The following is a 27,319-nucleotide window of genomic DNA, read 5'->3' on the forward strand; positions in this document are numbered from 1 at the left end:
GGTTTTTCACTGTGTGATTATAGAGGTAAAGACAGAGAGCGGGGCAGGTTTTTCACTGTGTGATTATAGAGGTAAAGACAGAGAGCGGGGCAGGTTTTTCACTGTGTGATTATAGAGGTAAAGACAGAGAGCGGGGCAGGTCTTTCACTGTGTGATTATAGAGGTAAAGACAGAGAGCGGAGCAGGTTTTTCACTGTGTGATTATAGAGGTAAAGACAGAGAGCGGGGCAGGTTTTTCACTGTGTGATTATAGAGGTAAAGACAGAGAGCGGGGCAGGTTTTTCACTGTGCTTGTCTTTTCAGATTGCTGGTGTCGTGTTATTCACACTCTGATTGAAAGCAATCAGGAAATGTCACATTGTTTCTGACTGCTGCCGCTCCCCTTCTGCTCCCACATCAATTCACAGAAACACACACACACACACACACACCCCTTGTTGTAGTACAGTAATGAGATTCAGATCAGGCCATTCAGTCTCTCCGCTCGCTCGGCGTATGGATTTCTCCGTAATGATATTCTGAAGCAGATTGAGTTTGCTTTTTTCGAAAACTGAGGGATGAATGGACAGAGAGAGTATCCCCCACTCTTTTAAACGTATTCGTCAGGGGAGTCAGAATATGCAGCGACACAGTGTAACAGCTGATTTGTCCCTCTGTGATGTCCCCTGTTGTCACGTCGTGTGTGTAGGTGGCAGGGAAGTCAGGCGCAGGAGAAACAAACTTGGTGTAACTGGAGTAGTTTAATAAAGTTAAAAACAAACTCCAAAACCAAAGTACATAATAAAATAAACATGGGTACAATAACCCGTCGCGCACCAATCCGACAACATGAGCACATAACAACAAACAATCTCTGACAAGAACATGAGGGGAAACAGAGGGTTAAATACACAACATGTAATGAATGGGATTGGAACCAGGTGTCTAGGAAGACAAGACAAAACCAATGGAAAAGGAAAAATGGATCAATAATGGCTAGAAGACCGGTGGCGTGGACCGCAGAGCACCGCCCGAACAAGGAAGGGCATCAACTTCCGGTGCGAACACCGGGGCCTCACTGTGGTGACGGTATGCGCCAAATTTCTGGCGCAGTACGGAGCGCTGAAGGTGGACGTGGGCGGCGTCCCATATTTCCTCCGCGCGACGGAACCAGTCGTCCACCGCAGGAGCCTCGGTCTGACTCTGATGCCAAGGGGCCAGAACCAGCTGATACCCTAACACACACTGAAAGGGAGAGAGGTTAGTGGAGGAGTGGCGGAGCGAGTTCTGGGCCATGTCTGCCCAGGGAGCAAACGCCGCCCACTCCCCTGGCCGGTGCTGGCAATAAGACCTCAGAAACCTACCCACATCCTGGTTAACTCTCTCCACCTGCCCGTTACTCTCGGGGTGAAAACCTGAGGTAAGGCTAACCGAGACCCCCAGACGTTCCATAAACGCCTTCCAGACCCTTGACGTGAACTGGGGACCGCGAAATAAATGTAATGGTGATACATTACCATTCACTACTTCTAGGATGTCTATTTAGGCTACATGTTGAAGTAGACATTGAGGGATATAGGTTGTCTATTTAGGGTAGACATTCAGGCATATGTATATTTAGGGTGAACTGGGGATATAGGTTGTCTATTTAGGGTAGACGTTCAGGCATATGTATATTAAGGGTGAACTGGGGATATAGGTTGTCTATTTAGGGTAGACGTTCAGGCATATGTATATTTAGGGTGAACTGAGTGATATAGGATTTTGATTTGGTCTTCGTCCCTGTGCCTTTACACGGCACGCCGTAATTTGGGTACAATAAAAAAAAAATATTACTCATTCCTGCGTCTGTCTCCCGAATCTCGTCATACCAACGTGACAGAATAATGGACCATTAAGGGAGATAGCAGGAATGGCCCATCTGACGACGCCACTTCAGCAGCCACAACTGGCCCGTCTGACGACGCCACTTCAGCAGCCACAACTGGCCCATCTGACGACGCCACTTCAGCAGCCACAACTGGCCTGTCCGACGCCACTGCTACTGGTCCGTCCGACTTCGCCGCAACGAACTTCGGCAGCTGCATCGGGTCCTGATCAACCCGCACTGCGTTCCTGTGATCTTCCTCTAGGCCCTGAGTCATTGTGCTGCTGATGCATCGGGGGGGGGGATACTGTCACGGATCCCTCCGGAACTTTCATTACGGACACCTGTTCCCTATTCCCACTGATTAGGACTTGTATAAGTGTGCCCTTTGGTTTCCATTGGGCTGTCCATTATTGTTACTATGTCCGTTGGTGTGTGTGAGTACCTGTGCTGTGTGTTTTGGCTTTCGTACCATTGTGGATTGCGCAGATGATTACGGGTTTTGTCCCGTGTGTTAATCATTGTGCGCGTGTGTTATTTATTTGAGGTACTCCTCTCTCTTTTGGTTGGGTTTCAACCCTGTGTTTTTGTATAGTGTTTGTTTGGTCTTCCATCAACCATCCCCATAAAAAACCCTATTACGCATTGCTGCGTCTGTCTCCCGAATCTCTTCATACCAACTTGTCACATGGTAGAGGCTGAGGGATCTGGAATGTTCATTTAGGTTTCTATGGTGATGGTTTATGGTAGATACTGAGGGATATAGAATGTCTGTTTAGGTTTCTATGGTGATGATTTATGGTAGATACTGAGGGATATAGAATGTCTGTTTAGGTTTCTATGGTGATGGTTTATGGTAGATACTGAGGGATATAGAATGTCTGTTTAGGTTTCTATGGTGATGGTTTATGGTAGATACTGATGGATATAGGATGTCTGTTTAGGTTTCTATGGTGATGGTTTATGGTAGATACTGAGGGATATAGAATGTCTGTTTAGGTTTCTATGGTGATGGTTTATGGTAGATACTGAGGGATATAGGATGTCTGTTTAGGTTTCTATGGTGATGGTTTATGGTAGATACTGAGGAATATAGGATGTCTGTTTAGGTTTCTATGGTGATGGTTTATGGTAGATACTGAGGGATATAGGATGTCTGTTTAGGTAGGATGTTGTTTCAGGGTAGACGTTGAGGTATATAAGATGTCTGTTTAGGGTAGACGTTGAAGTACTGTATATGGGATGTATTTTTAGAGTATGGATATTTTATATTAGTTTAGGGTGGATATGTAAGATGTTGTTCTAAGTAAGGACAATAAAGCTGCAAACACAATACACAGTTGAATGATGGTTTAGTGAATGAGTTTTGTCGGTGATCAGTGACTGAGCGGAATTGATGCTTTCATACATGGTCTTTGAGTCCATGATCTTTCTGGGTTACTTTTGTGATTGACAGAGAGTTTCAGTGCGTCCCATCTTGCACCATACTCCCTATGTAGTGCACTACTTTTAATGAGAGCCTTATGGGTCCTGGTCAAAAGTAGTGCACTACATAGGGAATAGGGTGCTTTTGGGGATGCGCTCTTCTGTTCATTTAGAGTTCATGTTGACTTTAAGTAACGGACTCAGTAAAGAATCCACTGACATTTCCTCACCAGCCTACTCTAAACCATCACTGGCAGTACAGCAAAACCTATTGAGCCCCGAGCAGGCAAAAATCAGAACAGTTCCTCCTCAGATCAGAGCACACAGATTTCAGGCCCTTTTTAGACTCTGTCAAACACTGAGTAGTTATTGGTCTAATGGTTAGGGTTAGAGTTCATTAGGTTTGATCTCAAAGTTACTTGGGAGGTGTGTGTGCGCGCGTGGGTGCGTGCGTGTGTGTGTGTGTGGGTGGGTGGGTGGGTGGGTGGGTGGGTGGGTGCCAGTCTGTGGTAAAGAGAAGGGAGGGTGGGGGGCAGTAATGTATAGTTCACCAAGCACCTTTTCTCAGCCTATCAGGGTGCACGTGTGTGTTGAAAGCTCTCCTGTCACGGTGCTCTGAGCATGAATGGGAGGTTTCCATCACACAGGGCCATGGGGCTTTAACACTAAACGACCAGACATCAAACTCGTTTAGTGATGATGGCTAGATGTGTCCCATCATCAATATCAATGTGTGAATGAATTATGAGACTGCGTGGGATACAGCGTTGTGAGACGAGTGGCTTTCAGCACCTGATCCCACCTTGAGGGCCGTACCCTACCTAGTTATAATACTGTATGTTTCCAGGGGGGGAATAGACTGCCACTGGCTGCTGTTTCCCTTTGTGAATCGGCTAGTGTTAGTTAGTTAATAACAGATTTTTATAGCTATTTCTTGTTGTCTATGACCCTCGGTTCATTATCCTAATACACACACTGTAGCACGTTGGGATTGTTTTTAGATGAAAAGCGCATTACAAATGAAGAGCTCTATTCAGTCTGTATGGATGAAGCGTTCCAGGTTGCGTGATAGAAATGTAAAGGTAATTTCCCATTGAGCCGACATATGCAGCGTTTACCATGAATATAGTCTCTGTTAACGCGAGAGCACTGCCTTCCAATTTCAATCATGCTGTAACACTTAACTTCAGTGATGCAGATTGAATAGAGCCTTAACTGTAGTGAGATGGACAATGAGAAGGGAGCAGTAGAGAGAGAACCAATCACTTAATTACTTTCTCCTGCAGGATAATTTCCCAGCTGGTAACCCAGAGCGTCTCCAGGACCTGAAGTCTACTGTGGATCTTCTCACCAGCATCACCTTCTTCAGGATGAAGGTATGTACACACTCTGCGTGTGTGTGTGCGTGTGTGTGTGCGTGTGTGTGTGCGCGTGTGTGTGCGCGTGCGTGTGCGTGTGTGCGTGTGTGCGTGTGTGTGTGTGTGTGTGTGTGTGTGTGTGTGTGTGTGTGTGTGTGTGTGTGTGCGTGTGCGTGTGTGTGTGTGTGTGAGACACTCCCAGTTTATTGTAGTAGAAGCATGCTTATCAATTAATTAGCAAATTGGTACATTTACTGCTTGCCTTTACAGTGATAGTCAATACTGATTATGGTTCTCCCACACACCACACAGAAGCTATATATATATATATATATATATATATATATATATATACATACAGTTGAAGTCGGAAGTTTACATACACTTAAGTTGGAGTCATTGAAACTCGTTTTTCAACCACTCCACAAATTTCTTGTTAACAAACTATATTTTTGTCAAGTCGTTTAGGACATCTACTTTGTGCATGACACAAGTAATTTTTCCAACAATTGTTTACAGACAGATTATTCCACTTGACGGTACCTTTACACAGCTTGCAAAATTCCATAAAATGATGTCAAGCTTCTGATAGGCTAATTGACATCATTTGAGTCAATTGGAGGTGTACCTGTGGGTGTATTTCAAGGCCTGCCTTCAAACTCAGTGCCTTTTTGCTTGACATCATGGGAAAATCAAAAGAAATCAGCCAAGACCTCAGAAAATAATGTGTAGACCTCCTCAAGTCTGGTTCATCCTTGGGAGCAATTTCCAAACGCCTGAAAGTACCACGTTCATCTGTAACAAACAATAGTATGCAAGTATAAACACCATGGGACCACGCAGCCGTCATACCACTCAGGAAGGAGACACGTTCTGTCTCTTAGAGATGAACGTACTTTGGTACAAGAAGTGCAAATCAATCCCAGAACAACAGTAAAGGACCTTGTGAAGAAGCTGGAGGAAACAGGTACAAAAATATCTATATCCACAGTAAAACGAGTCCTATATCGACATAACCTGAAAGGCCGCTCAGCAAGGAAGAAGCCACTGCTCGAAAAACTGACATAAAAAAGCCAGACTACGGTTTGCAACTGCACATGGGGACAAAGATGGTACTTTTTGGAGAAATAACCTCTGGTCTGATGAAACAAAAATCGAACTGTTTGGCCATAATGACCATCGTTATGTTTGGAGGAAAAAGGGGGAGGCTTGCAAGCCGAAGAACACCATCCCAATCGTGAAGCACGGGGGTGGCAGCATCATGCTGTGGGGTTGCTTTGCTGCAGGAGGGACTGGTGCACTTAACAAAATAGATGGCAGCATGAGGAAGGACAATTATGTGGATATATTGAAGCAACATCTCAAGATTCAAATCATTTTATAACATTTTTGACATGCGTTTATCTGGATTTTGTTGTTGTTATTCTGTCTCTCACTGTTCAAATAAACCTACCATTAAAATTATAGACTGATCATTTCTTTGTAAGTGGGCAAACGTATAAAATCAGCAGGGGATCAAATACTTTTTTCCCCCACTGTATATATATATATATATAACTGCTCAAAAAAATAAAGGGAACACTAAAATAACACATCCTAGATCTGAATGAATGAAATAATCTTATTAAATACTTTTATCTTTACATAGTTGAATGTGCTGACAACAAAATCACACAAAAATAGTCAATAGAAATCCAATTTATCAACCCATGAAGGTCTGGATTTGGAGTCACACTCAAAATTAAAGTGGAAAACCACACTACAGGCTGATCCAACTTTGATGTAATGTCCTTAAAACAAGTCAAAATGAGGCTCAGTAGTGTGCGTGTCCTCCACGTGCCTGTATGACCTCCCTACAATGCCTGGGCATGCTCCTGATGAGGTGACGGATGGTCTCCTGAGCGATCTCCTCCCAGACCTGGACTAAAGCATCCGCCAACTCCTGGACAGTCTGTGGTGCAACGTGGCGTTGGTGGATGGAGCGAGACATGATGTCCCAGATGTGCTCAATTGGATTCAGGTCTGGGGAACGGGCGGGCCAGTCCATTGCATCAATGCCTTCCTCTTGCAGGAACTGCTGACACACTCCAGCCACATGAGGTCTAGCATTGTCTTGCATTAGGAGGAACCCAGGGCCAACCGCACCAGCATATGGTCTCACAAGGGGTCTGAGGATCTCATCTCGGTACCTAATGGCAGTCAGGCTTCCTCTGGCGAGCACATGGAGGGCTGTGTGGCCCCCCCAAAAAATGCCACCCCACACCATGACTGACCCACCGCCAAACCGGTCATGCTGGAGGATGTTGCAGGCAGCAGAACGTTCTCCACGGCGTCTCCAGACTGTCATGTCTGTCACATGTGCTCAGTGTGAACCTGCTTTCATCTGTGAAGAGCACAGGGCGCCAGTGGCGAATTTGCCAATCTTGGTGTTCTCTGGCAAATGCCAAACGTCCTGCATGGTGTTGGGCTGTAAGCACAACCCCCACCTGTGGACGTCGGGCCCTCATACCACCCTCATGGAGTCTGTTTCTGACCGTTTGAGCAGACACATGCACATTTGTGGCCTGCTGGAGGTCATTTTGCAGGGCTCTGGCAGTGCTCCTCCTCGCACAAAGGCGAGGTAGCGGTCCTGCTGCTGGGTTGTTGCCCTCCTATGGCCTCCTCCACGTCTCCTGATGTACTGGCCTGTCTCCTGGTAGCGCCTCCATGCTCTGAACACTACGCTGACAGACACAGCAAACCTTCTTGCCACAGCTCGCATTGATGTGCCATCCTGGATGAGCTGCACTACTTGAGCCACTTGTGTGGGTTGTAGACTCCGTCTCATGTTACCACTACAGTGAAAGCACCGCGAGCATTCAAAAGTGACCAAAACATCAGCCAGGAAGCATAGGAACTGAGAAGTGGTCTGTGGTCCCCACGTGCAGAACCACTCCTTTATTGGGGGTGTCTTGCTAATTGTCTATAATTTCCACCTGTTGTCTATTCCATTTGCACAACAGCATGTGAAATTTATTGTCAATCAGTGTTGCTTCCTAACTGGACAGTTTGATTTCACAGAAGTGTGATTGACTTGGAGTTACATTGTGTTGTTTAAGTGTTCCCTTTATTTTTTTGAGCAGTATATATATATATACAGCAGCAAATATGCTATAAAATATGTCTGTCTGAAGGCCCAACGAGTCATATAGACTGATTTATGTTCCTCCATACTGATGACAATTATCCATATGTGTGTGTGTGTGTGTGTGTGTGTGTGTGTGTGTGTCTCTGTGTGTGTGTGTCTCTGTGTGTGTGTGTGTCTGTGTGTGTGTGTGTGTGTGTGTGTGTGTGTGTGTGTGTGTGAAGCGCACCCTCTCTCCCAGTGCAATCATCGCCCTGTAATCCTCTCCCCCAGTTCCCAGCCTGCACGCTGATTTATCTAGGTTTAAAAACAGCCCAGTGCTCTGCTTCATACACACAGGCGCAAACACACGCACGCACCCACACACACACATACACACACACACACACACACACAAAAAAAACGGTCGACACGCACGCAAACACACACACAAAGACACCGGTGGACTCCCACTCCCACTCCCACTCAGGAAGGCTGTGTTGTGGTGTGGGGCGGATGCACAGAGAATGGAGCGGCCAGGCGTAACTAAGATGGCAGCTGAAGGGGAGATGGCGTGGGGGGAGGAATGAGAATTGTCACTTTATGTTACATGAGCTTTCACTCCCACTTCCAGCCACCCTGCACATTAAGGGAAAGGGAAAGGGGATACCTAGTCAATCGCACATCTGAATGCATTCAGCTGAAGTGTGTTCAACCGAAGTGTGTAACCCAACCCCTCTGAATCACACACACACACACACACACACACACACACACACACACACACACACACACACACACACACACACACACACACACACACACACACACACACACACACACACACACACACACACACACGAGTTCTCCTGAACACACAGACAGTATACAGTAGGTTTCAAAGAATCACGGATAGAGAGGTCTATTTCAATTTTTGGAAGATTTATTCCTTATTATTTACCATTCTAAAGGTACAACTTTAAAATGTGTGTGTGTGTGTGTGTGTGTGTGTGTGTGTGTGTGTGTGTGTGTGTGTGTGTGTGTGTGTGTGTGTGTGTGTGTGTGTGTGTGTGTGTGTGTGTGTTGACTTTGTTCCTATCTGTATTACAGGTACAGGAGCTACAGAGTCCTCCCAGAGCCAGTATGGTGGTGAAGGACTGTGTCAGAGCCTGTCTGGACTCAACATACAAATACATCTTTGACAACTGTCATGAACTCTACAACCAGCTACTAGACCAGGTAAAACAGGCACTATATCACTCCTATATTAAATCCTATATCACCCCTATATTAAACCCTTTATCACTCCTATATTAAATCCTATATCACTCCTCTAACACCCCTATATTAAACCCTTCATCACCCCTATATTAAACCCTATATCAGACCTATATTAAATCCTATATCAGTCCTATATTCAATCCTCTATCAGTACTATGTTAAATCCTATATAAGTACTATGTAAAATCCTATATCAGTACTATGTAAAGGCCTATATCAGTCCTATATATGCTGAGTGTACAAAGCATTAGGAACACCTTCTTAGTATTGAGTTGCACCATCCCCTTTTGCCCTCAGAACAGCCTCAATTCGTTGGGGTATGGACTCTACAAGGTGTCGAAAGCGTTCCACAGTGGTGCTGGCCTATGTTGAATCCAATGCTTCCCACAGTTGTGTCAAGTCGGCTGGATGGGTGATGGATCATTCTTGATACACACAGGAAACTGTTGAGCATGAAAAACCCAGCAGCATTGCAGTTCTTGACACAAACCTGTGCGCCTGGCACCTACTACCATTCAATGTATTTTTATTTTATTTTATTTACAATGATGGCCTACCCCGGCCAAACCCGGACGACGCTGGGCCAATTGTGCGCTGCCCTATGGGACTCCCAATCCCGGCCGGATGTGATGCAGCCTGGTTCAAAGGCACTTAAATCTTTTGTCTTGCCCATTCACCCTCTGAATGGCACACAGACACAATCCATGTCTCAATTGTCTAAAGGCTTAAAAATCCTTCTTTTACCTGTCTCCTCCCCTTCATCTACACTGATTGAAGTGGATTTAACAGGTGACATCAATAAGGGATCATAGCTGGTCAGTCTATGTCATCGAAGGAACAGGTATTCCTAATGTTGTGTACACTCAGTCCTATATTCATTTTATATCATTCCTATATCAGCCCTCTGTCAGTCCTAAGGTGCACTACAGGAGTTAGTGTGTTCTGTCTAACAGAGAGATAATGTCCTACAGGTCTGTAACAGTCATGTCTTTCTGTTCTGTAAAAGGCAAGTTCTGTAACAGTGAGGTAATGTCCTGCTGGTCTATAACAAGGAGTTTATAACTGTAGAAGTTGAATAATAATCTTCCTTTGCAGAAACAGCCTGAGGGGTTTTTAGCAATTACCCAGCAGAGAGATAGATACAGCCACTAATTACAACTCAGTCTAACGCACTCACAGACGAGTCACACAATCCATCAACACACACACACACACACACTTATAGACCAGACACCTACTCCATCAACACACACACACACACACACACACACACACACACACACACACACACACACACACACACACACACACACACACACACACACACACACACACACACACACACACACACACACACACACACACACACACACACACACACACACACACACACACACTCACATATACACACACACTTGCAGACAGGACACACTCTTCATCAACACACTAGTCACCACAACATCAATACACACACATGTTCTCTCCTGGAGCTAACCTCAGGGTGGTGGATGACTATATCAAAATATTACAGGCTGCCTTTGTGCCACTGTGGATATTTCCCATAAAAGACGTCCATTGTGTTGTCTTGCCTGCCCTCGTTCTCTCACTGGAAATACCACCATCCAACCAGAGGCTGATTATGTAACGCTACAAAGCACTCTGCATGGGAGGGAGGGAGGGAGGGAGGGAGGGAGGGAGGGAGGGAGGGAGGAGGGAGGGAGAAAGAGACAAAGGGAAGGAGGGAGTGGGGAAGGGAGGGAGAGAAGGCATGGAGCGATCAGCGACAGGAAGGAGGGAGAGCTTAAACATTCCCGTAAAGCCTGGCAGAGATGGAGGGATTTAAAAAGAGAGCAGTGAAGGAAGGAAACAGAGTAGGTGAAGAAAGAGAGAGTCATTTAGGTCTAAATTCTCTCCATTGGAATTCAGTCACTGTGGAGGAAGGAGGAGAGATTCCCAGTACTGCATGTCTCTGTAGATACACTGTAGGCAGACATGACTACACACACACACACACACACACACACACACACACACACACACACACACACACACACACACACACACACACACACACACACACGCACACACAGCTCTCTAAAATGATCTGCATCCATTTCTGCATTTTTTCTGCTCTCTATCTATCTATCTCTCTCTCTCACACTCACTCACTCACTCACTCACTCACTCACTCACTCACTCACTCACTCACTCACTCACTCACTCACTCACTCACTCACTCACTCACTCACTCACTCACTCACTCACATATATATACACACACATTATGGCCAATTGATAGCAGTACAGGCCGGGCTGTGTAGTGTGAAATATTAGGGTTTATTAACCGTTGAACTGAAGTGTATGTTCAGCACTGTGAGGACATCACATTAGCATGGATGTGTTTCTCTGTCTGCCTGCATGTTACAACACACCATGAGTCTCATGTATAGTCATACCACACACACACACACTGACAGTCTTATCACATGTGTAGCTGATCGGATGTGCTAAGGCCAAATCAAGGGGTTACTGGTTAAAATTCCTCTTGGCTCCCGTTTAATTTAATTTATACAGGTAATTCTCACTTCGATATAATCAGTGATCTAGTCAGAGGGTTACTGGTTAGAATCCCATCTAGCAGGCCTCCTGAGTGGTGCAGCGGTCTTAGGTACTGCCTTGCAGTGCTTGAGGTGTCACTACAGACCTGGGTTCGATCCCAGGCTGTGTTACAACCAGCCATGACTGGGTGTCCCATTGGGAGGTGCACAATTGGCCCAGTGTAGTCTGGGTTAGGGGAAGGCTTGGCCGGGGGGGGGCTTTACTTAGCTTATCGTGGATTGGTGGGTCATGTTTTGGATGGACGCATGACTCGACCTTCGCCTCTCCCGAGCCCATTGGGGAGTTGCAGCAATGAGACAAAATCGGGAAAAAAAGGGTACAATCTGAAACAAATAATCCCATCTCGCTCCGGTGAGCCAGTCAACAAATTGGTTGTTTTTGTTTATTGGATATTCGGGGTGTCAGTCCCCATGTCTGTTATTGTCTCCTTTAGGTGTTTGAACTGTTTCCTACTGTGTTGATTCTCTGTCTGTTTGTCCAGATGTGTAAACAAACTGTTGGCCTGTGATTGCCATCCAGATGAGTGATACAGCGTCTGAGAGAGTTAATGTGTGTCCCAAATGGCACCCTATTCCTTATATAGTGCACTACTTTTAGTACTAGTACCTCTTTTAGTATTGCACTATATGAGTATATGGGGTGCCATTTGAACTGGTTTGTTACTGGTAAACGGTCATCCCAGTTTGGAATACTGATCATGGTTGGTACAGTACTGCTAGTTCTCCTGGAATCAGTACTGATATTCCCCGTTGGTTACACACTGGTGAAACAAAATCACACCCTCATATGCCATGTGCAGTGCACCATAGTGTGGCAGGCAGCCCTATACGGCTATGGTCAAAGTAGTGCACTTAAGGGGGGAAAGGATGTGATTTGAGATTCTCTCTAGAGGAAGGGATTCTTGTGAGTATAGAGAGTATGATTAGCATGCTACTATAGTGCTGGTGATCTGGTACCCTAAGTCCCCAAATATCAAATTAGTCAAAGTAGAGGGATCAGATGTTTGAGAGGGGCTTCAATCTCAAACAATGTATGTAGACCCATAATCCTTCACAAAGGAAAGAGAGCACACAGAGAAGAGAAAAATGTATTTCAAGCTCAATAGTTAATTCATTGAGTGATTGAGTTTACAGAGCCAGGTATCATGAAAAGAAACTGTTTCGACTCAGTGCTTTTGTCAAGGGTGTACTGGTCCTTGTCCCTGTCCACTTTAATAGATATGCTTAAATTTAAGTGATATATTAAATAACACTTGTTAGGAATATACATTTTGGTCTGTGCTAGTCCCACAGCCCAAAGAAAGACAGTATGTATCTTTTCAGTATTTTTACACTATCTTTCCATTGAAGAGAGAGGTTACAGAGCCAGTCACGAAACCCAATGCTTCCTGATTGAAAATAGGAAAAGCACTTTGAGTCGGCTTGTTGCAGGTGCTTGGGAATAATTCAATGAAGTCCTTGAAGAAAAGAAAGACCCACACACTGCTTTTGCCAATATCACTTAGTTGGTTTATTCAGCTTTTCTTCAAGGATGTACTGCTGGTGCTAGACACAATAATCATAAAATAGATAGATACAATAAACCATGTTTACATTCACTATACATACAAGTTGACCTCTGCTGGTGGTTAATCCTCCATCTCAAAGAAGGCAGTATGATCAGAGGCAGATCTTTTAAGAGAAGTTTAGATGAACTATTTCATTGACATGTTGGCTTCTACTGGTGTTTGACCCCATCTCAAAGAAGGCAGTATGATGAAAGACAGACCTCAGCTTTAACACACTGCTGCTGTATGTATATCTAACCTTTATTTATACAGGGTATATTTATTAGTCATTTAGCAGACACTCTTATCCAGAGTGACTGCATACATTTTCATATTAGCCCACCATGGGAGCTGAACCCACAACCCTGGTGTTGCAAGCACCATGCTCTACCAATTGAGCTACAAGGGACCCAATGAGGTGATCCTCAGTGAGTTGAAATCTATTCTACCAGAGAGACCTGTTCATTTAAATGTGAACTAAAATGAATGGATTACACCATTGAGTATACATGTTGGCCTCTGGTTGGTTTGTCCCCCAGACCAAGGAAGGCAGTATGATCAAAGGCAGATATTTTAAGAGAAGTTTAGGGTGGATTAACTATTTTATGTTGGCCTCTGCCTGGTGGTTGGTTTGTCCCCCAGACCAAGGAAAGCCTGTACGGCTAAAGACAGATATTCTTCTCAGTGGAGAGGGCGGTAGGTTAACCCTCAGCTTTATGATGGATGTACAATATACCTGCTACTTTACCACCTCTAACAATGTGTTGTTGCTTGACATTATGAATATAGATGAGTAGGGAGATGCATCGGTAATACACAACCTTCATCAATGCCCTTCACACACACACACACACACACATTGGGAATACTTTGCATAGAGGATCCTGTTTCATTTTGCATAGTTCTGTTTCATTATTCATATCTCTACAGTAAGACAGACCACTGCAGCCCCTCTGCACACACACACAAACACACACACACACACACACACACACACACACACACACACACACACACACACACACACACACACACACACACACACACACACACACACACACACACACACACACACACACACACACACACTCTGCACACTGCAGCAGGGACGACACACAAAGACCCCTTGGTAACCAACTCATTAAGATCTCAGCTTCCATCTCCTACACAAGTTGTCTGTCTGTGATGAACAGCCAGATCAAATCTAACTTTATTTGTCACATGCATGTGACAAATAAAGTTAGATTTGATCCTTCTGCCTCGATAGCAACTAGTTCGTTCTACGACAAACAATAATGGTTTTATATTGAATTTAACAAAAAACGAACATTATTTGTAAGATGTGAAATAAAAGCACTTTCTGTTCATCACAGACAGACAACTTGTGTAGACCTTACCGTGAAATGCTTACTTACAAGCCCTTAACCAACTTTGCAGTTCAAGAAGAGATAAGAAAATATTTACCAAATAAACGAAAGTTTAAAATGATTAAAAAAGTAACACAATAACATAACACTAACGAGGCTATATACAGGGGGTACCGGTACCGAATCAGTGTGCAGGGGTACAGGTTAGAGGTAAGTTGTACATGTAGCTGGGGGTGAAGTGACATTGCATAGATAATAAACAGCGAGCGGCCATTTGATTAGTTGTTCAGCAGTCTTATGGCTTGGGGGTAGAAGCTGTTAAGGAGCCTTTTGGTCATAGACTTGGCGCTCCGGTACTGCTTGCCGTGCGGTAGCAGAGAAAACTGTCTATGACTTGGGTAACTGGAGTCTCTGCCAATTTTATGGGCTTTCCTCTGACACCGCCTATTATATAGGTTCTGGATTGCAGGAAGCTTGACCCCTGTACACACTACCCTCTGTAGCGCCTTACGGTCGGATGCCGAGCAGTTGCCATACCAGGAGGTGATGCAACCGGTCAGGATGCTCTCGATGGTGCAGCTGTAGAACTTTTTGAGGATCTGGGGACCCATGCCAAATCTTTTCAGTCTCCTGCGGGGAAACGGTTTTGTCGTGCCCTCTTCACGACTGTCTTGGTGTGTTTGGACCATGATAGATCGTTGGTGATGTGGATACCAAGGAACTTGAAACTCTCGACCCGCTCCACTACAGCCCTGTTGATGTTAATGGAGTCTTGTTCAAGCCAGCCTTTTCCTGTAGTCCACGGTCAGCTCCTTTGTCTTGCTCACATTGAGAGGTTGTTGTCCTGACACCACACTGCCAGGTCTCTAATCTCGTCCATATAGGCTGTCTCATCGTTGTCGGTGATCAGGCCTACCACTGTTGTGTTTTCAGCAAACTTAATGATGGTGTTGGAGTCGTGTTTGGCCACACAGTCGTGGGTGAACAGGGAGTACAGGAGGAAACTAAGTACACACCCCTGAGGGGCCCCAGTGTTGAGGATCAGCGTGGCAGACATGTTGTTGCCTACGTTCACCACCTGGGGGCGGCCTGTCAGGAAGTCCAGGATCCAGTTGCAGAGGGAGATGTTTAGTCCCAGGGTCCTTAGCTTAGTGAAGAGCTTTGTGGGCACTACGGTGCTGAACGCTGAGCTGTAGTCAATGAACAGTATTCTCACATAGGTGTTCCTTTTTGTTGGGATATGTACGTACGGTCACTGTGGGGACAACGTCGCCGATGCACTTATTGATGAAGCCGATGACTGAGGTGGTATACACCTCAATGCCATTGGATGAATCCCAGAAAATATTCCAGTCTGTGCTTAGCAAAACAGTCCTGTAGTGTAGCATCCGCGTCATCTGACCACTTCCGTATTGAGAGAGTCACTGGTACTTCCTGCATTAGTTTTTGCTTGTAAGAAGGAATCAGGAGGATAGAATTATGGTCAGATTTGCCAAATGGATGGCGGGGGAGAGCTTTGTATGCTTCTCTGTGTGTGGAGTAAAGGTGGTTTAGAGTTTTTTTCCCTCTGGTTGCACATGTGAAATGCTGGTAAAAATTTGGTAAAACTGATTTAAGTTTGCCTGTATTAAAGTCCCCGGCCACTAGGAGCCCCGCTTCTGGGTGAGCATTTTCTTGTTTGCTTATGGCCTTGGTTGGTTGAGTGTGGTCTTAGTGCCAGCATCAGTCTATGGTGGTAAATAGACGACTATGAATAATATAGATGAGAACTCTCTAGGTAGATAGTGTGGTCTACAGCTTATCATGAGGTACTCTACCTCAGGCGACCAATACCTCGAGACTTCTTTAATATTAGACATCACGCACCAGCTGTTACTGACAAAAAGACACACACCCCCACCCCTCGTCTTACCAGACGTAGCTTCTCTGTTCTGCTGATCCATTTAAAATCCCTCCAGCTCTATATTATCCGTGTCTTCGTTCAGCCATGACTCGGGGGAAACATAAGGTATTACAGTTTTTAATGTGCCGTTGGTAGAATAATCGCAATCGTAGATCATCAATTTTATTATCCAATAATTGCATGTTAGAAGTAGAATTGATGTCAGTGGGAGTTTACTCGCTCACCTACAGATTCTCAAAATGCAGCCCGATCTGCGTCCTCTTTTCCTCCGTCTTTTCTTCACGCAAATGACGGGGATCTGAGCCTGTTCCCAGGAGAGCAGTATATCTTTCTCGTCGGACTCGTTAAAGGACTCGTTAAAGGAAAAAGCTTCTTCCAGTTCGTGGTAAGCAATCCCAGTTCTGAAGTTATTTTTGATCATAAGAAATGGTAGCAGCAACATTATGTACAAAATAAGTTTAAAAAATAAGTTAAAAACAACGCAAAAAACCCCAAACAAACAGCACAATTGGTTACGGGCATGTAAAACATCAGCCATCCTCTTATGCGCCATCTTAAGGTTCTTAGCTTTCCAACGATATGCGGCATATGACGTGTCCTTCCGCAAGAAATTGACTGTCAGTCCGAGCAGCGAATAAAAGTGTAAGCAGGACTTCCCATTTAACCAGGCAAGTCAGTTAAGAACAAACTCTTATTTAACAATGACAGCAAACCCCAGCCAAACCCTCCCCTAACGATGCTGGGCCAATTGTGCACCGCCCCATGGGACTCGCGATCAGTTGTGATACAGCCCAGGATCAAACCAGGGTCTGTAGTGATGCCTCTAGCACTGAGATGCAGTGCCTTAGACCGCTGCGCCACTCGGGAGCCCCGAGTCTAATCCGATACCCCCAGAGTCTAGTGAGGCAAACTCAATTTAAGCTGGGAAGCATGGCTATCAGCCAAAACTGTCCTAAATTGGCTTAACAGAGGCTGATTTATTAGCACACTACCTTGATAAAACAATTAACTAATAACGAAAGTCCCCAAAATCGGGGAGTTTACGCTTAACCGGTTTTAATCGAGCTCTCCCCCTAGTCATTACACACACGTAACAGTATAGCTACCGTCCCTCTCCTCGCCCCAACCTGGGCTTGAACCAGGGACCCTCTGCACACAACAACAACTGCCTCCCACGAAGCATCGTTACCCATCGCTCCACAAAAGACACGGAACAACTACTTCAGGTCTCAGAGCGAGTGACGTCACCCGATTGAAACGCTATTAGCGCGCACCACCGCCAACTAACTAGCCATTTCACATCGGTTACACACACACACACCAAATACACACAGACCAAACACACACAGACATACACAAACACGCACACAAGCTATGTCAAGAATCCAGTATATAAATATGCGGTGTGTATAAACAGTGTAACTAAAATATAATGTACAGTAGTAGAAATATTAGAATGAGTTACGTCTAGAATACATAAAAGCAAGCAACCACACACACACACACACACACACACACACACACACACACACACACACACACACACACACACACGCTACACTGCAGGTTGTTGAATAATTGAAGCCATATTATTTCAGAGCTGCCAGGGACAGGCTTCATTTTAACACACCATATTCTATTAATCAAAACTACATTTCATGTTGCCCAGAGATGTATGCGCGGGTGTGTTTGTGCTTGCGAGTGCGCGTGCAATACAAACACACACTGTGAGCAGTGGGTTATCTATCTGTAAAGTCATTAAGATAAGAGAGGAAATGTGTTGATGTGAACAGAATGTCCAGACAGTTGAGTCTGATTCTAACCGTATCTCCCATCTACAGAGACACATTTATCAGCTCCAATACTACAGCAGTACTGTTACAGGGAGCTACAACTCTCCTGCTGCACTCCTTCCTGTACTAAAACTATCACTAGTCCATCACTATACCAGGACTGGTCTACAGTCAACTGTCAACTAATATACTGTACCAGGACTGGTATACAGACAACTATCAGATCATATACTGTACCAGGACTGGTCTACAGACAACTATCAGATCATATACTGTACCAGGACTGGTCTACAGACAACTAACAACTAATATACTGTACCAGGACTGGTCTACAGACAACTATCAGATCATATACTGTACCAGGACTGGTCTACAGACAACTATCAGATCGTATACTGTACCAGGACTGGTCTACAGACTATTAGATCATATACTGTACCAGGATTGGTCTACAGACTATTGGATCATGTACCAGCACTGGTCTACAGACTATTAGAACATATACCTGCACTGGTCTACAGACTATTAGATCATATACCAGCGCTAGTCTGCAGACTATTAGATGATATACCTGCACTGGTCTACAGACTATTAGATGATATACCTGCACTGGTCTACAGACTATTACATGATATACCTGCACTGGTCTACAGACTATTACATGATATACCTGCACTGGTCTACAGACTATTACATGATATACCTGCACTGGTCTACAGACTATCAGATCATATACCAGCACTAGTCTGCAGACTATTACATGATATACCTGCACTGGTCTACAGACTATTGTAAACTGTTGGTTCAAGCCCTGCCTGCTGATTGCCTGAAAGCTGTTCCTAAGCCATCATTGAAAATAAGAATTTGTTCTTAACTGACTTGCCTAGTTAAATAAAGGTAAAATATATTTTTTAATAAATATCAGAGCATATACCATGGGTATGACAAAATTCGTTTTTACTGCTGTAATTACTTTGATAGCCCGTTTGTAATAGCAGTAAGACACCTCTGGGTTTGTGGTATATGGCCAATATACCACACCCCCTCGGGCCTTATTGCTTAATTAGATCATATACCAGCACTAGTTAGATTATTTACCAGCACTAGTCTACAGACTATCAGAACTGTAAACCAGCACTAGTCTACAGACTATCAGAACTGTAAACCAGCACTAGTCTACAGACTATCAGATCCGTAAACCAGCACTAGTCTACAGACTATCAGATCTGTAAACCAGCACTAGTCTACAGACTATCAGATCCGTAAACCAGCACTAGTCTACAGACTATCAGATCTGTAAACCAGCACTAGTCTACAGACTATCAGATCTGTAAACCAGCACTAGTCTACAGACTATCAGATCTGTAAACCAGCACTAGTCTACAGACTATCAGATCCGTAAACCAGCACTAGTCTACAGACTATCAGATCTGTAAACCAGCACTAGTCTACAGACTATCAGATCTGTAAACCAGCACTAGTCTACAGACTATCAGATCTGTAAACCAGCACTAGTCTACAGACTATCAGATCTGTAAACCAGCACTAGTCTACAGACTATCAGATCTGTAAACCAGCACTAGTCTACAGACAGCTAAAACTCTCCTACTGCTCTTTCCATGCTGTTCTGTTCTATCTCTATCTGTGTTGAACAGATGGTGCTCCGAATAACAAGTGATTAAGCAGAAACAGCCAGTTCAGTTCAATCAGTGTTTTAGAAGACGGCATCAGTGGAAGAAGGGCAGGGCTGCTCTAGAAAAAGTGTTTCTCTGCAGCCAAACACACACACATGCACTCAGGCACACCATCAGACACATGCATCAATCAATCTATCAAATGGATTTATAAAGCCCTTTTTAACAATAGCAGTTGTCACAAAGTGCTTATACAGAAACCCATCCTAAAATCTCAGGGAGCAAGCAATGCGGATGTAGAGGCACGGTGGCTAGGAAAAACTATCTAGAAAGGCAGGAACCTAGGAAGAAACCTAGAGAGGAACCAGGCTAATAATCACAGTGGTTATTGAGGGTGCAACAGGTCAGCACCTCAGGAGAAAATGTCCGTTGGCTTTTCATAGCTGAGCATTCAGAGGTAGAGAGAGAGAGGTAGAGAGAAAGAGGTAGAGAGAGAGGTAGAGAGAGAGGTAGAGAAAGAGAGAGGTAGAGGCGTAGAGAGGTAGAGAGAGAGAGGTGGCGAGAGAGAGGTGGAGAGAGAGAGAGTTGAAACAGCAGGTCCAGGTCAGGGTAGCAACTCGGGTGAACTGATCAGGGTGTGCATGCGTGCCATCACCAACCTGCACACACACAGTCACTCGCTCTGGGAGGAGATGGGCTGATGTGTCAATGTGAGTTTTTATCTGTGTTTGTCTGGTTTCTGTTCAGCTCCATTTAAGATGTCAGACCATGTCTTGAATTAAACATGAGCTGCAGGCTTAGTTTGCCATGCAAAACTCTCTGCTCTCTGTAAAAGTCCACTTGAGGTCTGTCTGTCTGTCTGTCTGTCTGTCTGTCTGTCTGTCTGTCTGTCTGTCTGTCTGTCTGTCTGTCTGTCTGTCTGTCTGTCTGTCTGTCTGTCTGTCTGTCTGTCTGTCTGTCTGTCTGTCTGTCTGTCTGTCTGTCTGTCTGTCTGTCTGTCTGTCTGTCTGTCTGTGTCTGGGATTAATGAGCTCCACCACAACCTTCATCTCTGCTTCTCTCTGTCTCTCTCTCTCTGTCTCTCTCTCTCTCCACCCCCCTCTTCTTCTATCCCCCTCTAGGCCCGTAAGCAGAATCTTCCCCGGGAGGAGCAGGGTCCGTCTATAAAGAACCTGGACTTCTGGCCCAAGCTCATCACTCTCATGGTGTCTGTGATCGACGAGGACCGCACCGCCTACACCCCTGTCATCAACCAGTACGACAACATGGCACACACACGGACACACACACACACACACACACACACACACACACACACACACACACACACACACACACACACACACACACACAGTGGTAGATCTATTTTGGGATAATGGCTCTGGGATAGCTGAGGGCATAAACTGCTAGTGAATAAGCAACGGAAATCAGTGAGAGAGGGAAAGCAAGAGAGAGACGGAGAAAGAGTGTTTGTGTGTGTGTGTGTGTGTGTGTGTGTGTGTGTGTGTGTGTGTGTGTGTGTGTGTGTGTGTGTGTGTGTGTGTGTGTGTGTGTGTGTGTGTGTGTGTGTGTGTGTGTGTGTGTGTGTGTGTGTGTCTCTCTCTCTTTCTGCATCTGAGTCTGCGTGCTTGCGTGATTTACTGGGGGGAGAGGTAGATATATGAGCTATGAGGAACATTCAAGGATTAGCTCACAAATATTTGTCAAGGCAAGACGTTCTGCCTTATATTAGTGTGTGTGTGTGCATACATATGTACACACGCATGTGTTTTGCATTTGTGTGCATGTGCGTGCTACATACGTGCACAAGTGTTTTGCGTTAGTGTTTGTGTGTTAGTGCATTCGTGCTTGTTTGTGTGTGAGAGCTATATTAGGGAAAGTAACACATTGAGAGGGAAATTGACCTTATCTGCGCCAGAAGCCTTTCATCTATTCCTGTCATTCCATCGCTATGTGTAGAATGGATAATTATCCCAGTGACTTTTCACAATTAAGGGCTGACTGGAAATCTATAATAAACAAAATAACAATTTATCTGCAAACGCCTCTTGCTATCTCTCTCTTGCTCTTCTTTCTCTATCTTCACTTCCCCATCTCTCTCTGTTATCTTCTCTACCTTTCTCTATCTCTCTTTATCTATCTACCTTTATCTATCTCTCTTTATCTATCTACCTATCTCTCTTTATCTATCTCTCTTTATGTATCTCTCTTTATCTATCTACCTATCTCTCTTTATGTATCTCTCTTTATCTATCTACCTATCTCTCTTTATCTATCTCTCTTTATCTATCTACCTATCTCTCTTTATGTATCTCTCTTTATCTATCTACCTATCTCTCTTTATCTATCTCTCTTTATCTATCTACCTATCTCTCTTTATCTATCTCTCTTTATGTATCTACCTATCTCTCTTTATCTATCTCTCTTTATCTATCTACCTATCTCTCTTTATCTATCTCTCTTTATCTATCTACCTATCTCTCTTTATCTATCTCTCTTTATCTATCTACCTATCTCTCTTTATCTATCGCTCTTTATCTATCTACCTATCTCTCTTTATCTATCTCTCTTTATCTATCTACCTATCTCTCTTTATCTATCTCTCTTTATCTATCTACCTATCTCTCTTTATCTAGCTCTCTTTATCTATCTTTTTTCCCTCTACACCTCTCTGTCTCCCTTTCTCCATCTCTCGCATATAACATCCTCTCTCTCTCTCTCTCTCTCTCTCTCTCTCTCTCTCTCTCTCTCTCTCTCTCTCTCTCTCTCTCTCTCTCTCTCTCTCTCTCTCTCTCTCTGGTGGGGTTGTTAGTTCTTCAGCTGAATTCTTCCTCTGAGATTCAACCAATTTATCCCCAAATCTCCAGTGACACCCTATTCTCTGTCCAACCCACTTCCACACTCCTTCTGACCAGAGCTAGGGATTAGGGTGCTATTTGAGACAGAACCAGTCAGTCTGAGTGTCCAGTCAGGCTTGTGATTATGAGGAAATGAGTGTGATGTGGATCCATTGTAATTCCTCCCACAGATTTCCCCAAGAGCTGAATATGGGGAAGGTCAGCGCTGAGTTCATATGGAACCTGTTTGCCCTGGACATGAAATACGCCATGGAAGGTTAGTAGGAAGTGCTATTGATCTGTCAAAACCCTGTGTGTCAATTATCTCTGCTCTCTCTCTCTCTCTCCCTCTCTCATTCTTTCTTTCTCTCTCTGCCTCTATCTCTACTCGCTCTCTCTTCTCTGCTCTCCCTGCCTCTCTCTGCTTTCTTCCCCAGAGCTAAAGTAGGGCTTTCCTTCAGAGGACACGCTATACTTATATTACAATCTAAATCAGAGTCATGGTGGCAGGTGTGTGTGTGTGTGTGTGTGTGTGTGTGTGTGTGTGTGTGTGTGTGTGTGTGTGTGTGTGTGTGTGTGTGTGTGTGTGTGTTGCTGTCAGACTGGGTTTGAGCAGTGCGGGTGTGTCGCTCCAGGGATTCTGTGTTTCCGTGTTGCAGGGAGGACACTTATCAGTGTTGCACACGCTCACATATCTCCTCTTACCTCGTCCTCCTCCTCCCTCCTCTTACATAAAATCTGTGAAAACAGATGACCAGTTTCACCATAGCACAAAGTTTTATCTCATTATAATGGGACCTGCTTGCATCATAATGGGATATTAAGGTTTTGCATGTAGGCGTTCTATTTCCAGAGGCATAAGATATTGGATTAGGGCATTCTTTCCCATACATCATAATTGCTATTTGTTTTACCACGATTCTTTAGTGGTTTTATATTAGCTATCTATTTTAATGGAGAACATAAATCTCAAATAAACCTGAACTGTTATTGGGCTGTGCATCTGTCGGTGTGTGTATGATTGCAAGCTTGCCTGCCTGCCTGCCTGCCTTCATGTGTGAGTGCGTGTGTGTGAGTGCGTGTGTGTGTGTGAATGTCCCCAGTGAGTGCTATTAAGAAAGCAGGTCATTGTGGGTTAGTTCCATCTGTTTGGAGGAGAAAGGAAAGCAGTGACCTCACCAGTAGTCAGCCTTTTAACCTTTTCACGTGTAAGTTCCAAATATCTCTAACGGTCACCCCAGGGTGAGTTTTTTTTATGCGCGTGCTGTCAGAATGCACTTTTCCAAAATGGGATTGTTACACAACAGGACAGTTCACCCACGCTGCCCTCAAACCAAGGTACGCTGCCTTCTAATCATCTATTGGCTATAGAGCAACTTGTCAATTTGAAATAGTTTTCGAACAAGTTTTTAAAATTTTCTAACAACTGTTTGAATTGAGGTGTGTTCTGCCCATTTCACTGTTGCGGACAGTTTGTGTTTGAGACATTATTGAGCCAGACAAATGTCTCTCTTCGACGAGAGCCCAAGCACAAACTTTTTCCTCCCTGGCACATTTTCCGGCTGGCGGCCACATTGCTTTCACTACTAATAATAACTTTGGATGTGTGCGTTCCTATCAAAGTAAGTGCCTTATTAAATTATCATTATAGTTTCTGTATATCGTGTTATCGTAGCTACTGTAGCACACCGTATGTATGTATGGAGCATAATGCATTTGCTGTTTTATTCACATGTTTTCAAGTGCTGGTGACAAATCATGCATTCCGATTCTTGCATAGATTGTAATGGAAATATATGATGTGTGTAAAATATATATTTTTAAGGTTGTACTAATTATGATGAGCTAATTCGAAGCTAATTGCCAGCTATGTGTGGCGCCATGTTTGTTGACATCATACAATGCATTCTGGTTGTCACGTAAATGTCTGCCAGACCAAAGATGTTAGAACAAAATTAAGTGAAGGGATGGGATGGTTCAATCGTCTTTTGAGTAAAATTCAGGAAGTGAATGATGGTAAACGACACACCCCTATCAACATGCATACTGCAAACAGACCCAACTCATCTTGCAAACTCTTTGGTTGACATGAATAAACAAATATGGAGGCCAGCACAAAATACCCATCGCGTTTTATTCAATTATTTAGATCACTGGTGAGGTCACCCGTGATATAATGAATTGTAAATAGTAATTGCTATTAGCTAATTACGGTTTCTGTCAGCTGAAAGTTAGCTAAATATGACCGCTTGTGTTAGGTCACTCTTTCCTCAGTTAGCGCTAGGACTAATGTAGCTGACATTTTCCGGTTTGGATGAGAATTGTGTTAGCCTTTCACATGGACGACATAACGTTGTGAAAACTGTGTTTCTGTGAAAAAAAACTATGTGGCCAGCTCAAACGCTGACTGTTGTGTCAATCCTAACTGGACGCTCTAAATAAGTCTTCTAATCACAGCGGTTTGAGCGTACAATGCAGGGACCACTGTAGAATGATCACACCCGTGTGTTCGTACATGTCAAAGGGTTAAACACTATCCCACTGCATTATCCTCATTCATTTATATGCGATAACTACATACACACACACATGCACGCACGTACGCAAACACACACACACACACCCTAGCATGCACATAACCAGAACATCCCAAGTCAGTTTGTGTGTGAGAGAGAGAGTTGCGGATAGAGCAACAGTTTCAATGTAAAGGCAGGCAGCAGTTCATGTTGTGTTTGAGAGAGAGATGGAGAGGGATGGAGAGAGAGCGATAGAGAGAGACTAAGTGAGAACAGCCTGGCCATAGAAACCGGCCGTCACAGACAAATCTGGCTACCCAGAGAGGACAGGTTGTGCTCACTCACCTGCTCATCGAACATCTCATTCCAAAATCATGGGCATTAATATGGAGTTGGTCCCCCCTTTGCTACTGTAACAGCCTCCACTCTTCTGGCAAGGCTTTCCACTAGATGATGGAACATTCAGAGTTCAAGCACTGATGTTGGGCGATTAGGCCTGGCTCGCAGTCGGCGTTCCAATTCATCCCAAAGGTGTTCGATGGGGTTGAGGTCAGGGCTCTGTGCAGGCCAGTCAATTCCTTCCACACCGATCTCAACAAACCATTTCTGTATGGGCCTCGCTTTGTGCACGGGGGCATTGTCATGCTGAAACAGGAAAGGGCCTTCCCCAAACTGTTGCCACAAAGTTGGAAGCACAGAATTGCCTAGAATGTCATTGTATGCTGTAGTGTTAAGATTTCCCTGAACCATGAAAAACAGCCCCAGAACATTATTCCTCCTCCATCAAACTGTACAGTTGACACTTTGCATTGGGCCAGGTAGCGTTCTCCGCCAAACCCAGGTTCATCCGTCACTGCCAGGTGGTGAAGTGTGATTCATCACTCCAAAGAACGTATTTCTACTGGCGGCGAGCTTTACACCACTCCAGCCGATGTTTGGCATTGCTCATGGTGACCTTTGGCTTGTATGCAGCTGCTAGGCCTTGGAAACCCATTTCATGAAGCTCTGACGAACAGTTCTTGTGCTGACGTTGCAATTTGGAACTCGGTAGTGAATGTTGCAACCGAGGACAGACGATTTTCAGCACTCGGTGGTCCCGTTTTGTGTGCTTGTGTGGCCTATAACTTTGCGGTCCTAGACGTTTCCACTTCATAATAACAGCACTTACATTTGACCGGGGCAGCTCTAGCAGGGCAGAAATTTGACTAACTGACCTTTTGGAATGGTGACATCCTATGACAGTGTCACGTTCAAAGTCACTGAGCTTTTCAATAAGGCCATTCTACTGCCAATGTTTCCTATGGAGATTGCATGGCTGTGTGCTCGATTTTATACACCTGTCAGCAACGGTTGTGGCTGAAATAGCCGAATCCACTAATTTGAAGTTGTGTCCACAAACTTTTGTATATATAGTGTATGTAGCTTCTCGCCACACTTATAGGGACGGCCACAAGTGTAGGAACAGCCACAGACAACTTTGCTAAATGTGTCTTTCTCACTATTTATTTATTGTCCTCATTCATTTCTTACTTCTTACTTCTTGTCATGTTAATTGTTACTACTCATTGAGTATTATTATTTTTACTATTATCATCTACAGTGTGGGGCATCATTGATGTGTTGTGTCTATATGTTTGCTTTTGCAATGTATGTGGTAATACGTTCCTTTTAGCCATTTGAATTTGAGAGAGAGAGAAACAGAGAGAGGAGATTGGAGAATGAGAGAGAGAGCGAGAGTGAGAGAGAGAGAGACGGAGACAGAGAGAGAAACAAAGAGATGAGATTGGAGAATGTGTGAGAGAGCGAGAGAGAGCTAGATAGAGACATTGAGAGACTGAGACTGAGAGAGAGAGAGAGACAGAGAAAGACTGAGACTGAGACATTGAGAGACTGAGACTGAGACTGAGAGAGAGACAGAGAGAGAGACAGAGAGAGAGACTGAGAGTGAGACATTGAGAGACCGAGACAGAGAGAGAGAGACAGAGAAAGAGAGACTGAGACATTGAGAGACTGAGACATTGAGAGACTGAGACTAAGAGAGAGAGAGAGAGAGAGAGAGAGAGAGACTGAGACTGAGAGAGAGAGAGACAG

At 44.4% G+C, this 27,319-nt stretch overlaps 1 protein-coding gene across 4 annotated transcripts in view; it reads left to right on the forward strand.

Annotated features, from left to right (window-relative positions):
• The window catches only part of LOC106593220 (protein unc-13 homolog C), a 184,439-nt gene that overhangs the window by 85,047 nt on the left and 72,073 nt on the right, over positions 1–27,319 (forward strand). For all 4 annotated transcript variants that reach the window (XM_045708287.1, XM_045708288.1, XM_045708289.1 and 1 more), the window contains 4 exons: positions 4,558–4,647; positions 8,843–8,971; positions 20,997–21,130; positions 22,904–22,989. In XM_045708287.1, the coding sequence (XP_045564243.1) occupies positions 4,558–4,647; positions 8,843–8,971; positions 20,997–21,130; positions 22,904–22,989 (439 nt within the window). The remainder of the gene's footprint in view (positions 1–4,557; positions 4,648–8,842; positions 8,972–20,996; positions 21,131–22,903; positions 22,990–27,319) is intronic.

The sequence above is a fragment of the Salmo salar genome, chromosome ssa26 (genome assembly GCF_905237065.1).
Source record: "Salmo salar chromosome ssa26, Ssal_v3.1, whole genome shotgun sequence".
Classification (NCBI taxonomy): Eukaryota; Metazoa; Chordata; class Actinopteri; order Salmoniformes; family Salmonidae; genus Salmo; species Salmo salar.